The 15,191-nt window shown below is 34.9% G+C and overlaps 1 protein-coding gene across 5 annotated transcripts in view; it reads right to left on the bottom strand.

Moving 5' to 3' along the window:
• Nucleotides 1–1,187: 1,187 nt before the first annotated feature.
• The window catches only part of SEPTIN7 (septin 7), a 66,493-nt gene continuing 52,489 nt past the window's right edge, over nt 1,188–15,191 (bottom strand). For 4 of the 5 annotated variants that reach the window (XM_072853661.1, XM_072853664.1, XM_072853663.1 and 1 more), the window contains exons 9-14: nt 13,399–13,450; nt 12,366–12,491; nt 7,794–7,814; nt 4,923–5,058; nt 2,753–2,892; nt 1,188–2,205 (exon numbers count right to left, since the gene is read on the bottom strand). In XM_072853661.1, coding sequence (XP_072709762.1) covers nt 2,166–2,205; nt 2,753–2,892; nt 4,923–5,058; nt 7,794–7,814; nt 12,366–12,491; nt 13,399–13,450 — 515 coding nt within the window. In that variant the 3' untranslated portion in view covers nt 1,188–2,165. The remainder of the gene's footprint in view (nt 2,206–2,752; nt 2,893–4,922; nt 5,059–7,793; nt 7,815–12,365; nt 12,492–13,398; nt 13,451–15,191) is intronic. The other variant, XM_072853665.1, reaches the window with a different exon arrangement.

Below are 15,191 nucleotides of genomic sequence, written 5' to 3'. Positions count from 1 at the left end.
GTATCTATGTGCCCTCATACAAAAGATCTAACAAGAGCATATACTAGCTTCTGATTATCCCAAGTGTGTGTGGGGGAGGACAGAGAATAGGAGTGGGGAGAAAGAAGACAAGCATGATTAAAACAAGTTTCCTGATAAATTAAATCCCTATTTCAAAGCAAATGGGAACACTAAAGCACTAGCGTACCCATAGAAAGTATATCCTGAGTTTTGATGAGTCCTAAAAGCAATTCGTAATCTGCCACTTCTGTCCAATATGGTAACTGCTGCCTGTTCTTTACATTATTCAACTTATTGAATTAAACTGAAACCTGAGGGAGTGGGGGGCAGACACAGGCAGTGCACATTCTCCGTGATGTATTAAAAGATTAGATTTTGCAATTCTGTTTACTTGAAAGGGAAAGCTATGTCTGCTTACTGATAATCCATGTCTTCTCTGAAAAGAGACAGGTAGAATATTTGAAATAAGTTATAAGGAGGCCTTTATACAGACTACTGAAAACACCTTCATTTCATTGGGAAGCTCTATCTGAATAAAAGGTATTTCTGATCAGCATAACGCATGTAAAAAAATGAACAGGAACAGAGCGATAGCAGGGGTAATACAAGGAACATCTGCAAAAAATGAGCCATTCTTCATTGTTTCACAGGCGAAGACAGACATTAAAAGTCCCCATCTTTTTTTAACAACTTAGAGGTGGTATTTTAAATATCAAGTTCCTGGCTACCACATTTATTAACACTGACTCAATTAACTAAAATCAAAACCAAAACAAAAAACCCCACCCTTGCCAACGAGCTTAAGAGAAGTACCTGAAGAGGCTGCAAATGCGTTACACAGCAACCTCACTAGATACGCTTAAAAGCTTGCAGGAGGCGAAACAGACCGTGCGGACAGCATGACTACCGAAACCGGAGCTAGCGGGATGCAGCACAGCGGTGTGGACAGTGGGTGCCCTCTTCTGGGCAAGACAGATCCTTGCTTTCCCAATTCAGAGCACAGCCACTGAAACCGGATTTTCTAACAATTCCACAACGCAAAGGCATTTTCTATACCTTATACTAATCCTCGGGCAAACCAAAGACACAGGTCAATCCAGCCTGGATGGAAGACAGAAGGTTCAAAGGTTTCACAAAGAAGTACCTGGCTGTTTTAACTCCTTTAAAAATTCTGACACAGCAGCGTGTTACATCACAACATTGTTTATTATGTGACTTTTTACAATACAAACAAAAATACAGAAATGCAGTATATGAATACAGCTAAATGCGAAATGGTGATGTTTTTCTTGAGGCCATATTCCCATTTCTAGTAAAATAAAGAAAGACTGCACACAGGTAGAAACAGGTTGGTAGTTAACGCCACAATTTTGTCTAGAAATGACCTATAAATGCGTTTTCCTGCTACTTACCATAAAATGTAAAAAGGGAGTTAAAGGAAAGTTTTACTCACTGGTTCCTACCATATGAAAGAAGCTATATTCTATTTAGGAGGGCCAATATATGGAAAAATATCTAAATTAAATGTTATTACAAAAAATGAAGCAGTAATGAGATCCTTCTGGCTAAAGAAGTTACTAAATGAGAATAGCATATATTTAAAGAATCCAAAACATAAAAGGGTTGTTATAAAAAGCTTAGGTGCACTGTAAGCCTACAACTTTTGTTTTTCCATGTGTACTTTTAAACAATGGAAGTGTCAAAAATAGGGTCAACTGTGTTAGACTGAATTACATTATTGTATATGCTGCACTGAATGGAATTCTTGTATTATAATAATAGAGAAGCATTGTTTGCATCATATTATGGCAATTTATCCTCACTAAAAACCGTCTAGAGTCCTTGCATTTTTTAATGTCCTGTAAACCGTCAAACCACCAGAACATGATTGTACAACAGTAAAATGTTTTCTTTTGCATTAAAATGACATCTGTTTAAAAAAAAGGAAAAAAGGTACTTAGAACTGTTATTTTTCCAAGTATACAACACCCTAGACAATTCAAGGCATCTCATTCTCCATCAAAATTAACAAAAATTTGTCATGCTGTTAAATCCATTACTATGGATACAACTGGTGCAAAATTGGTCAAACGGATCCAACAAACACTGATGTCCAGGCTGGCATATTGGCAACTAATACATAACTGGTGGTCAAAATGATGCATTTAAAATATCTTCCCTTTCTTCTTATTCTTTTCCAAGGTTCTAAAATATTAAAAAAAGGTTGTTAAATAATGCATACATTCTCTGATTTTTTTTAAAAAAAATCACTAATGTACATCTTTTAAAATATGCATTTTATAAAGCTTTACTGGTTGCAATACAATGTATGAAACTCATTATGTACACAGTACTTGTACTATATGAAGTCAAGCAATGCATTTATCACTAGATTTCCCCTTCCAAGGACTAGGAGAATTAAATGCCTTCATTCTCAAAGCTTTAACTCTTCATCCCTCAGAAGTCTGATGCAATCTAGCTTTCCAATACAAACATATTTTTTTTAGGCAGATCTAGTTATGTATGGATACAGTGTTTTTGCAGATTAAAATCTGCTTTAGAAGCTAATAATCTTCCCAATATTTCTGATATATGCTTTTAGTAACTAAAAGCAGTTTAAGATTTTTCTTGGCTTTCAAGTGACACTTCCTTAGTGGCCAACCACCATGGACTATTATTACTACAGAAATTGCCTTGTAGCAGAAAGCTACAGAACATTTGCTGTGGATTACAGAACAAGACTCCAATTTACCTGGAAGAATTCTGTTGTTCCAAGATACGTTGTTGAGCTTCCCAGTTTGCTTTCTCATCCTCAAACTGGCGACGCTTTTCCTCTAATTCTTTGTGTTGTGCCTCCAAATTCTTTTTCATTTGCTCATGGCGTCGCTGCAGCTATAGAGAAAGTTATGAATGGAGTCAGTAAGCGCAAAAAACACAGCAGCTTTTGGAGCTGTAGTAACAAACATCAGCAACTATATTAATGCAAGAAATATAGTATTGTATTTTCTCTTCACAGAAAGTAACTCTGAGACCAAAAACTCTAAGGTTATAGGTGTTGCCAACAACAGAAACAAAAATATTATTAATCCCATAGCCTCATTTTAAAGTTAACAGAAAACACCCCAAATGCTGCCTGAGTTACAAATAGGAGCTGTAAGCAGCTACATGTGGCAAAGCAAAGGAAATTCAAGAATACTTTGATATTTGAGGCACATGTTAAAAAGCAAATTGTAGAGCATTTGAGTATCAGTAATGCATAAATTAGCAGCATCTTTGACTTCATGTGAGGAAAAAACCCCAAACATTGATTTCATCCTATAGTAATAACTATATTAAGGATATATTTGGGAAACCATTATTATTAAGTTGATTAATTTATTCACTAATTAAATGAGTTGTTATTATTAGTATTATTGAAGTGAATTCTCTACACTGCCAGAACAGTGTAAGAAGCCTCTCCTGCAAGCTGATGGGACACACTGACAATCAAATGTGTTGTATGTGAGATGGAGACACTGTCAGGAAAAGTGATTCCTTTTGTGTGGTGTAACACATTTTTGAATTGAGTTAAATAAAACTCCCTCCTTCCTTACTCTCTGGCACATCCCTGTCTTACACAAACCCTTCAAAACATATTTCCTTTTATAGATTTTTTTTTTTTAAAAAGCCTTATATTCAGCACTGTCTATTGCCTACTTTTCTACATTTAGAGAAATACAACAGAAGTTTACGAACTCACGAGTAGTGAAGAAAAAAAAGAATTAATTGCATGAACATTTAAAAACTGATATCACAGGATGCACTCAGTCAAAAAGTCATAAGGTAATACATGAAAAACAAAAAGAAAGATTTTTATTTGTTTTTCATATAACAAGGAGAGTGTGGAGGCCAAAAGTATAAATGTGTTCAAAAAGATTCAAGACAGAAATTGAGGAAGGCTAAATCCAGTGACTAATTAAACACTGTGATCCAGATAAAATATCTAGCTTCAAAATCCTCAAATTGCTGACTGGTGTATCTTAGCATTTATACCCTTACCTATTTGATTCTCCAGAAGAAAAACAAACAAACAAAATCTAGATTGGTATATTTTTTTCCTCTGATCCAGTATGCCTTGGCTCCTTATAATGCCTAGGCTGCCAAGCATTTCAACTACCCTTCCAAGTTTCCTCACTTTCCCTCAAATTTGGAGCCAAACTTCCTTTAAGAACTTTAACAGTTTTTAACTTCTCTATTAGGCTTCTTGTGAGAAGCTGCCTTCTCAAAACTTATTCTACTTAAATGTAATTTTATAATAGTCATTTTAAAAGATCACTTCAAGAACTGCTTGAAGCCCATAAGAAAGTTTCAATGTGAGGACTTCACCTGGAGGTGACAGAAATTAGAGTTAAAAATCCATAAAATTACATATGTTCAAATGACACCAAAACACTGACAACAACATATCCCTGACTCTTTCCTAATCTAGTAATTATCATTTAGATTATTTCTTATAGACATGGTATCAAATTCCTGAAATGCTTTTTTAATATGCAAAAGCAAATTATCACACTAATGGTTTACATAAGCTAATGTAAAGTCTCAAGAACTTTTTAAGGCACATGGAAGAAAACAGGCATAAAATATTCCAAAGAAGAGGGAGAAAAAGAAGGTAAGAAAGTTAAGGAGTATTTTAACATACTATGACTGTGAAAATAAAGAGAGAATGCATGTGAACATTAAAATTACATTTTAAGTTTGGGCTTATACCGTTTCAGCAAAGACAGCAAGCTGAGAAAGAATAACTGAGTTGTCTTTAAACATAAAATCTAACTGTGGAATCAATTCCTAGACAGAGGTTCTGTTGCAAAGTCTTGGCAAAGAGAGCCATCTCTACACTTTTTCAGCCTCAAGCATATTGGGGTTTAAGACAGTTTGATTACCTCAGCTTCAGAGTCCTTCAGTTTCTGAACTTTTTCTTTGACTTTCATCTCAAACACCTGTTCCATTTCCATTTCCATTTTTTTCATTTTGGCTACATGCTCCCTCCTTTCCTCCTCCATCTGTGCCAATGGGCTCCTGCCATAAATCCAGAAGAAGAAGTTAGCTAATAAGAACTTTTTTTCCTGTCTGTTATATTAGGGCATCTGTAAAAAACAAGATAAAAATGCTGAAGCATTAAGATAAATAACATCACTGTATGCACTGCTAGCTTAAATTAAATTTGCATTATTATATTAATGGTTTAGTTAAGCTTTCCTCAAAAAGACATTTCATACAATATCTTTTCCTCCCCCACAATTGATTTACATTACATTTAGGTCAAAAGAAACTCTTGACTTTCTATCTTTAGTAGAACCTGGTCATGAGAAGAGAGGAAATCAAAGTTACAACAAAAAAATTAGCATCTTCCAAGTGATCTTCAGGTGTCTTTTTCTTTCCCGTTCAAATATATACAAAAATTAATGGACATAATAAAAATTTTAAGAGAATTGCAGACAAAAGTCCCATTTCCTCTAAATCTTCACTGTTCAAAGTAAGCCCAAGAGTGAGTTAACATTACAACTGTGTTGAATGCTGTGGTCATACTTTAGAAGAGATAGCAACTTTGGGGGGGGAAAAAAAAGGTCTGGGCAATTGAACATCAGTATTTCACTAAAGTGTTAGTTGGATGATTTTCCTTTAGAAAGCTATTAATAAACTTAATGTATAAAAATAATGTATATTATTTTAATTTTTCTATACACTTTACTGTAATGACTTTCCTGGATTCTACTGAATTTTTAAAGCCGTATAAGCCTGCTATCCATGTTATGGTGATACAGGTTTTAAATAGCAAGTTTCACATTAAATATCCAATAAAACAGCATGATTTTGATCTAGTGATGATTGCTACATACAGTCTTGTAAGACTTTTCTGCTGTCCAACAAAGAGCAATCAAAACAAATCGCTGGCCTCTTGTTTCAGTTTTGAGTATGTACGGCTTAAAACAACAAAGTTTTAACTATCATTTTGGTAAAAATGAAGAACTGAATATATTTGGAACTGTTCCAATCAACCAGCAGAGAATATCTACTGTGATGTATGCAAAAGTCACTCAGACCAGCAAATTGTAAAATATAGGTGGCAAGTCTAAGCCCTATCAAAAATAGTGTTTTTGTCTTAATTTCTTAAAAAACACAAAACAAAAACAAAAAAAAACCCTGTTCTGATTCAAATCATGCAGAAAAAGCATTTGAAAAGGAGAAAGATCTGACTCACTTTCAGTGATGATTGAAACATAATTAGTAACATCTATTTTGATTCAGAATTTGCCACTCATTCTTAAAGGAATGGAGGTTATATATCAAACATAGTTAAGATCTGGTTTGACTATTAATGGCTCATTTTATCCTTCCTGCTTGCCCATTTTCACCAACTAACCATACAGTGAAAATAATCAATGTCATATGAACTCAAGGCCATATGAACTTTTTTCTCAAATACCAGTATTTTAAAAGGTGACAACTGGGGGGTGGCCATGAGGAAGAAAACGGCATTTCCAGTAAAAAAAAAAAAATAAATTGAATCTGAACTAATAGTTGCAAAGCTTGGATGGGTGAGTAAAATGCTGTATAATATACAGAACTGAAACTGACCCTCAGTCTAATGTCTACTTTAGCCCTTCAAAAGGCCAACTGCTAGCAACTTTTGTCAAGGAAAAAAAATTGTTAGACACAGGTGAAGTACAATAATACACAAAAATAAGAAGAAAATGAAAGAAGATGTGAGTAGCAGTACTTGTGGAAGCTAACCAGCTGTCAAAAGAAGACTATTTTCTTGATGTTACCTTTTAGAAGTGTAAAGTTCTCAAATGTATCTGCTCTTCAAAAATTAACCTAGGAAGTAGATCTGAATACTGAGGAGTCATTGCTGCAGTTTCTACAGACTTGAAAGGGGAGCAGAACCATCCTCCTATTGACAACCTAATAATCTAATAGGGACGTCATGTGAGCTGTATTTGAGAAAGTGGTAAAAAAATCAGTCTGCACAGAAAATTTGATAAACTAACAAGCGAGCATTTACAGCTGAGAGCTTTACAACATAGGTGATAACTGGTTTTGTTAGGTCTTAAGTATGTGACGTAGGTAAAAGCAAATCATCCTGTATTTCAGGATAAAACTATAAAAGGGACTTGAACAAAAAAAAACAGCTGAAGGAAAAAAACCAAACCACTAAACGCAGATGTAAAACATCTAATTGATTTAACAGGAAGTATGTTAAAACGGCCCCCTAAATTAATCTGCAAATATTAAAAATTATTCTACATATGCGCAAAGTGGAACCTCTGCAAGCCAGTAATAAGATAAAACCATGGTCAGAAAATATTAAAGTAACTAATTCCCCAATCCAATGAAGAGCTGTAAATTTACAGACAAGGATGAAAATTCCACTAATTCTTTATAAGCATCTATATAAAGATGATGGAGCTACAGATAGAAACTGAGGGAATTTCATAATTTACGCACTTCTACTCATTGTTGAAATTTGACCAAATTTGTCTTGAGGCTTAGACAAAAGTTTCTAAAGAAGATGGGTTTTTATAGAAATATTTGTCACTGAAAGTATTTATAAATTCCTAAAGTTTACATTAGCAAAACTTTAGAAAGAAAAAAAAACCAAAACCAAAACCTGCTAGGAAAAAAAAAACCAATGCCAAGAGCGGGATAACAGAAAACTGTTTTAAATTTGAAACATTAAACAGTGAAACCCTTTTTGTGTTTATAAAATTTTTGTCTTTAAGTTTTTTGGAAAAATTTAAATGACCACTTACATGCCTTCAACTGTGTCAAATCTAAAAAACAAAAAATACAGAGGCTTAGCTTAGCATGCTTAAATAAAACCACAAAACCAAAAAGCAATAATTAAAAAAGTAAATTCATTATTAATAGATTCCTAAAGCTAATTATCTGCTCCCCCAAAAGCAAATTTTTCACAGTAAAAGGAAAGACTGTTAGTTAAAGCTTGTTATATGTATTTCAAATTCAGTTAGTAAATCACTACACCATGTAAATATTAATGTAGGTTTGATGTGCAGATACTTTCAGGAATAGTTTCCCTAGAATATGTATGCTTTTAAAGCGATTTTAAATATTTTAGTGACATGAACGACCACTTGCTCTAAACGAGTTTTCAGAAACCAATGCCATATCGAGGCTTAGCTGTTCATTTAAAAATCGTCACCTAGTAAAGGACGTCGTATTAAAAACCCATGAATGTTCTTGTGCTACAAAAAGAGCACTTGACTTCAATGGCCAGCAGAGGTCTCACCGGCAGCTGAGCTCAGCTCTGAAGAAGGCTTGGCTGCAATGTCACCTCCCCAGAGCATGATGCTTAACCCGAGCATGCCTTGTGTTAGCACTTCACTAGTACTACAGGAAGGGAAAAAAAAAAGTCTGAAAACAAGATTCTGATATTAAGTCTCACCATATAGTAAGATCGGCTTAATAACATTAGAACCATTTCACAGAATTCGCTAAGAATATAGGCAAAAGGAGTTAGAAGTAGTCTAAGCTAAGCAGTTAGAAAGACCTATGCATAGTGTATTTTGTTACCCTGTGTGACAGGTTATTGAACAGATCAGTAGATGGATAAGGCTCATCTTTACAGTGTACAATATGACCTTCAATAAAATAAGGTTTACTTTTAAACTCACTGAAGATATGAGCTTCATACAGCAAACCAAAAAGATTTCTCACATTAAAAATTTTAAATTTCAGAGCAAATGCCAGTCTTCTCACATGCCACGTAGTATACATGTGAAATTACAATTACCACATAGTTTGAAGAGACAAGTTATTCATATATGTGAAGATTACCCTTGACATTCTTTTTTTTTTGATGGTTGGTATGATGTTGAAAATTTAAAGAAATCAGACACTAAACCTAAAATACAAAGAGGCTACATAATCATGGAAAATACACACTTTGGATTGCTCTTAGGTCAATGAGTTACCTGTAGAACAGTCAGAGTTTCACCAAATCAGAGATAAAATTAGCAACTGGACAGAAGAAACTGCTTCAATTCATCTGCACAGTATTACTAAAACTTGTAGCACATACTTCTGTTTTTCACATTTGCATTTTTCTTCAAAGAAATATGTTAACAGTTGCATGAAAAATAAAGATCCGCTAAGATCACAAAAATACAGCTGTTTTAAAGGTACAAAAGATCAATCCAGTCTCTAACGGCTGCCAGTAGGAGATACTTTTGGAAAAGCACAAGAATCACTGCATGTACATCTCCTCTTATGGGTACCCTCCCAGCTTACAGAAGAACAGCAGCTTAGGAGTTTCCAGAGCCAGAGGTTATATCTGTGCTTAACAGTATGCTTGTAATACCACCAGACAGCATCAGAGCACGTCTCCATTCTCATCTAGAGATATAGGATCTGTCTCCCTTGAAAGAATCAGATTTCCAGAGGACAAGTCAAATATTGTTCCATTTTGAGACACAGACACTTCTTTCAAAAGGCAAGCAGGCAAGCATAAAATTCCTAAGGGGGTGCACAGATAAACTGTTAATATCTGTTCTTCCCTCTTTCAATTAATTTCCAGGAAGACACATGGTTATTAGGAAAATTCCTTCTATGCTGCTTCAACTATGCTAGATTCAAAACTATGAAAACACATTGAAGCCAAAAAAGCATGCTAAAGCTTAAAAAAAAATGCTGCAATTCAACATATAGATAAGGTAACAAGACAAGAATAGCATCAGCTGCTTCATAACCAGTGTATGCATTCAATGATTTTATTTATTTACTTAAGTCACCCTATGTTTGGAGAAACAAACTAAGAAAAGGTTCAAAATATTTATTACAAGTTTGCAATAGCTTTTGCCATCTTTGAGATGGCTGAATCAAACTGTGATAATTTACTTCTTCTCTTGAAAAAAAGAAAACCTGATAGCTAAGAGCACCAGTTGTATTTATTCACTTCCGAGCTGCAGTACTGCAGCGTTCTGAGCAACAGATTTCTCATGGAGAAAATTGTTCCCAAAAAGGCACGTTTACCTAGAAATATTCAGGTGGGACAGCACAGTGTCCTGAGAGGACAGGAGATGCAAGAGTAAGCGTGCTTCAGAAAGCAGAGTAATTCCAGACCTTCTTAGCAGAAATTCTTAGCAATTCTTAGCAGAAATTCCAGACCCTCTTAGCTAAAAAGGAAATCTCAGCAATACTATCAACAATTGACGGGGGGGGCCCACGAATGACAAACAGTTTTGAAACCTTCCGGTAGATGCATTTATACAAAAATGCATCTTTTTGTTTGCAATATGGGAATTAAAAAAAAAAAAACACACCCCAAAAAACAAAACAACCACCAAAACCCCCCAAAATAATTGCATTATTCTTTTTAAGAACAACACAGAATAACCAATCCTTACTTGAATTAGGTAACAGACTAAGTCTGTAGGTGCAGACTAACACAAATCTAAGCAGGCACAAAAAAAAGTGTTATCACTAAAATTAAGATTTTTCTGAATCTAAGGAACACATACTAAGATTTGGAAAGGGATTAAAAAATAGTATTATACAACACCAAAAAAAGTAAACAACTTCCTCCAGTATCCAAAACTGCAATGATAAAGTTTCACTTTTCATTAGAATTAATTAGAATTTTATTAGAATTTTATTAGAATAATAAAATTTTATTAGAATTTTATTTATTTTTATTATTTTTATTCTAATTCTATTAGAATAGAAACTTAGAATTTTCTATTCTGCGCTACTGTTAATATACTATCACCTCAGCAAAGAGGAAGTTGGCTGTCTGCACCATTTTGTTCTCAAATATGCCAACTACCTTACATGCCCTCCACCCCAATTTTTCCCACAGTGACTAGCTCATTTAGTAATTTTACTTCTTAAAACTCCTCTTCTCTCTACCACCAGCACTGTACTGTTATGAGGACAAGTGTACCTTCAGAAATATTTCTAACATACTTGCTATATGGGTTCAGAAGCCTTGAGATGCAAGTCAGGGATAACATGATGGCAAGAAACATGACAGTGAGAAGTAACCACTGCGTTATGGATACACGTATTTGAAGACTATTCTTTTTAAGACTTACCTCACTACAAACTTTACCTAAATTTAGGTACACTTTTGAAGCGTTGATATAACTGACATATACTATTGTATTTTTTCTCAATGCTGAGCAGGGAAGCCTCATGTAGGCTCACACTAGATGAAACTAAATCCTGTCCACTTAAATCATTCCCTCACAGGCACTTTCAAAGCATTAAGATAGTGTAGAACAGACACTCCTTTTGTGAAAAATGGCTTTGTAGCTGTCATACAGATGAGAACAGCAGATATTTCCATCTAATTTCAGAGATCTTTTCAGGAAGAACAGCTGTAATTTGGTATATCATTAGCCAAACAGAATACTACCCTATATTTTGCTTGAGAAATTTGTATTTAAACATGGTACAAAAAAAAAGTGTATCAATAATTACTAATTATTTAATCACTAATTATTGTTTATACAGTTGACATGTAGAGCAGGAAAGATACTTAAATTTAAGAGCACAGCTATTCTCAAATAGCATTATAAAATGAAAAATACAGTAGAGCCTACTTTCAAATCTTCCAATAATTTCATCAGGTTGGCAAACAACTTGCTGTCAGAGGTAATTAAAATTACATACTAGGGTTAAAAAAAAAAACAGCAACAACAAACCCCAAAACTCCTGCACTGCAATTCTCTTCTCACAAAAGATAAAGATGTTGCAATAACTTCCCCACCATGATAAGCAACCCTAGAAGTAGCCAGGGCAGCGTTTCAAAGATGACAGTAGTGCATCTGGATTTTCAAAGTTTCTAAATAAACATTAACTCATTCCTCTCAAAAACATCCCTGACACTGAGTATTGAGCATTCAGACCAAAATAGCCAATAATTCCAAAAGTAGTATATATACCAAAATAGAAATACTAATGCACAACAACTTTGCAATAAGTACCAGTGAAACAAAACTTATAAACTGAAATAGTAAATGTAAGGGTTCTCTTCAGTACTAAATCTAACCAAAACCCAGTTATTTGACATGTTCAGCTAAACTAGTGTAAACCTTAGTGAAATAGAAAAAAACAAATCATAAATAAACCAGAAGTATACGGTGTTCAGACCAGAACACAGTGAAGAGGCAACTGACTGGAGGATAAATACAAACAAAAACCACCACCCCCCAAAAAACCCAAAACCAAAAATCCCACCACATGTACACAAAACCAACCAACAACAAAAAAACCCCACCAACCCCCCCCCCAAAAAAACACATACACGAAAAAAAAACAGAACAAAAAGATTAAAGTGCAATACAACTTCAACAAGAACTTACTTTGTTAGCTGCCCTTTATTTTTGTTGTTGTCAACACCGTTGTATGTAACAGCTGCCAGTTTTCTGCTTCTGTAATTCTCATAATGTACGTTGTTAGTGACATCCTTCAGGTCCTGCATATGAGTTCTGTCAATAAGTGTAATTTATCAGCTTAGTACACAAATACAAAATACTATCTGAAAAAATCAGTCCATGTTCATTTTGCAAATTGACTTAATTAAATTATACCCCTCCATTAATGTCCCATTCCCCACAACGTTGTCATTCTTCCATTTAAATTAGAGCTGTCAAGACAGCAAAGTCACAGAAATACCATGTTATTTTGCAGTGAACTATCTCAAGTTTGCAATATGTCCAAATGTTAACTTACAGGACCAATCTTTGGAAAATTTGAGTTCTGTGGATAAACTTGCAAGTATTTGGAGAACAGCTGTGAAAACTGTGTATTACTACTGTAGTAGGTGCGCCAAAGCATGTTAGGCAAGAAACAAAAAACAAGCCAAAACTTCCTAGTTTCTATCTTTTAAGTCTGCAAAAGCTAAACGTAAAGTTCAAGACTAAGATACAAACATTAGCTTCCTTTAATAATTTTTCATCATCAGCTTGGAGAAAAGCAAAGCTTAATACTCAAACCAACAGTTGTTACAGCAGATGACACTGAACTGCTGTGAGTATAGGACTCAGCACCTAATGCAACAAATCACAGGCAGTCTTGTTTTAGACAACTGCAGCACTGAAAATTTAAAAAAATGCCTACAACTAAGTACACATCAGCACTAACAGACAACTTGGGTTCCTAAATTTTTTAGAACAAGTAAACAGAAAGTAGAGAGAACTATTTGAAAAAATCATCACTACCACTGCTTGCTAAATATGTCATTAAACAATATATCAAAGTGTAAGATACTCTTTACAATTAAAAATATGGGGACTAATATGAACTCACTAGCTCAAATCCTTTTTTCTCCAATAGAGGACTTTCCAATCTCTCAGACATACTAGAAAACTTAATGTTACCTGTTAAATTACTTACCTTATCAACATGTTCCTCAGAATTGTGAAGTCACAGTGTTCACCGTTTTCAACTACAGAAAGAGAGGTACATTTTTGTTGAGACACCAACCAAAATATGTGCCTTACAGAGAGGTAAGGCTTTTAGATGTCACCCATCTCCTACATTCATTCTAATAACAGATTACTTCCAGCCTTTCCTTACTCAAACACTAAGTGTGTTAACAGTAGGAGAGCATTAACAATATAATTGTATCAATATATCTTCCCAGCAAAGTTCCTGTGCTCCCCTAAGCCATACTGGCAAACTGTGTTTCGAGTCAGTACAGCAGATTAAGCTACCGCAACAGAAACACGGTTTTGCAGCTTAACTAACTTCATGATTCTTTGGAGCCCCTGCCAGTACAGTTGCATAATTAAGGATCAGACACTAACTAAAGACCTCAGTTTAGATCCAGCTATATCCAAAACCTTTAGAAGGCAGACTTAACGCAACCCATTTCCCCCTGCCCCACCAAATGAGTTGCAAAAGTCTTTATTTTAATTTTAATGTGGATTTAGTTCTTTATTAACTAAGCAAAGGAAGGTTGTATATTTAATTTGATGCACCTGCCTACAGACCAAGAGAGCAATGGCAGCTGTCATTAGATGCCACCATGCCTATCATCTCATTACTGTAGAAGAGGCTAATGCTGTGAACAGCATTTCCCTGATAATGAAATGACACTGGAGAAAAATGCACACCCCAGAACTCTCTGGCGTGCAGACAGAGAAGGCAACACACAAAGCTCTTAGCGCACACAAAAGAAAGGCACAAGGCAGGTTCCAATGTGCCCCTGAAGTAGAGATGGACATTTTCATGGGAAGGAGGAATAAAAACAGGATGAAGGAATTAAAATAACCCAAGTAAAGAAAAATGAAGCACTTAGCCTCTTCGTGTGTTCATCTTGCATCTGCACTCCTGCATTATTTTATTCCATGGTTTTACACAAACCGGTAAGTTCTGCTCAGATACTACATGAAGTCATACTCCCAAAAAAGCATCATCTCCGAGTATTCTGTCCTTCGCTGACAGACTCAAAGCCACTTAAAGAGGTTCCTTTTAGTGAGGCTAGTTCTTCCCTTCCAAAAGTTGTACAATCAGATGAGTGTGAAACATTTATGAAGTTTGTTTTAAAATAAAGAAAAGCAGCACCATTTTGTACATCTTCAAATGCTAACGGAAGAGCCTTAAATAAAGCTTGATCCTCTCTGGTGCAGCTGGTTTTTACTTTCTGCCAAACCTCATTTCCTGCCAGACACACACTTCAAAGTGCTACAGCATTTCTCTTTAAAGTATTGGTCCATACACTGCTTGTTAGTTGGGGGGTTTTTTTGTCTATTTTACACTGCATCAAATTTATAGTCCATTGCATTGGGTTTGGGTTTTTTTTGTCTATTTTACACTGCATCAAATTTATAGTCCATTGCCCTCGGAAGGCAGAAACAGTGAGGAAAAAGTCTTCTCTTTATTCAATACATGCACACTACAAGGAAAAAGTTCAATGATCATGGAAGAACAGTTCAATAGTGACTGTTTCTCTATACAGCACGGTGCAAGCCATGCCACATGCCATTTGAAATAAGTGAACAGCATTAAATCACAAGCAATGGTGGCCAGAAGAACATGCAGTCAAATTCAAGCCTCTATAATAGTAGAAAGTAAGTTTTAAATTATTCTTTTTTTTTAAAAAAAAAGAACTATCAAAGTATTCAATTCATTACCAGGTACCTTCCTGCTGCTACACCCCAGCAATTAAGACTCAGATGTTTTGG

The sequence above is a fragment of the Ciconia boyciana genome, chromosome 2, assembly GCF_034638445.1.
Source record: "Ciconia boyciana chromosome 2, ASM3463844v1, whole genome shotgun sequence".
In the NCBI taxonomy this organism is placed as follows: Eukaryota; Metazoa; Chordata; class Aves; order Ciconiiformes; family Ciconiidae; genus Ciconia; species Ciconia boyciana.
Note: the sequence above shows the minus strand (reverse complement) of the source record. Positions and strands in the feature narration are given on the sequence as shown.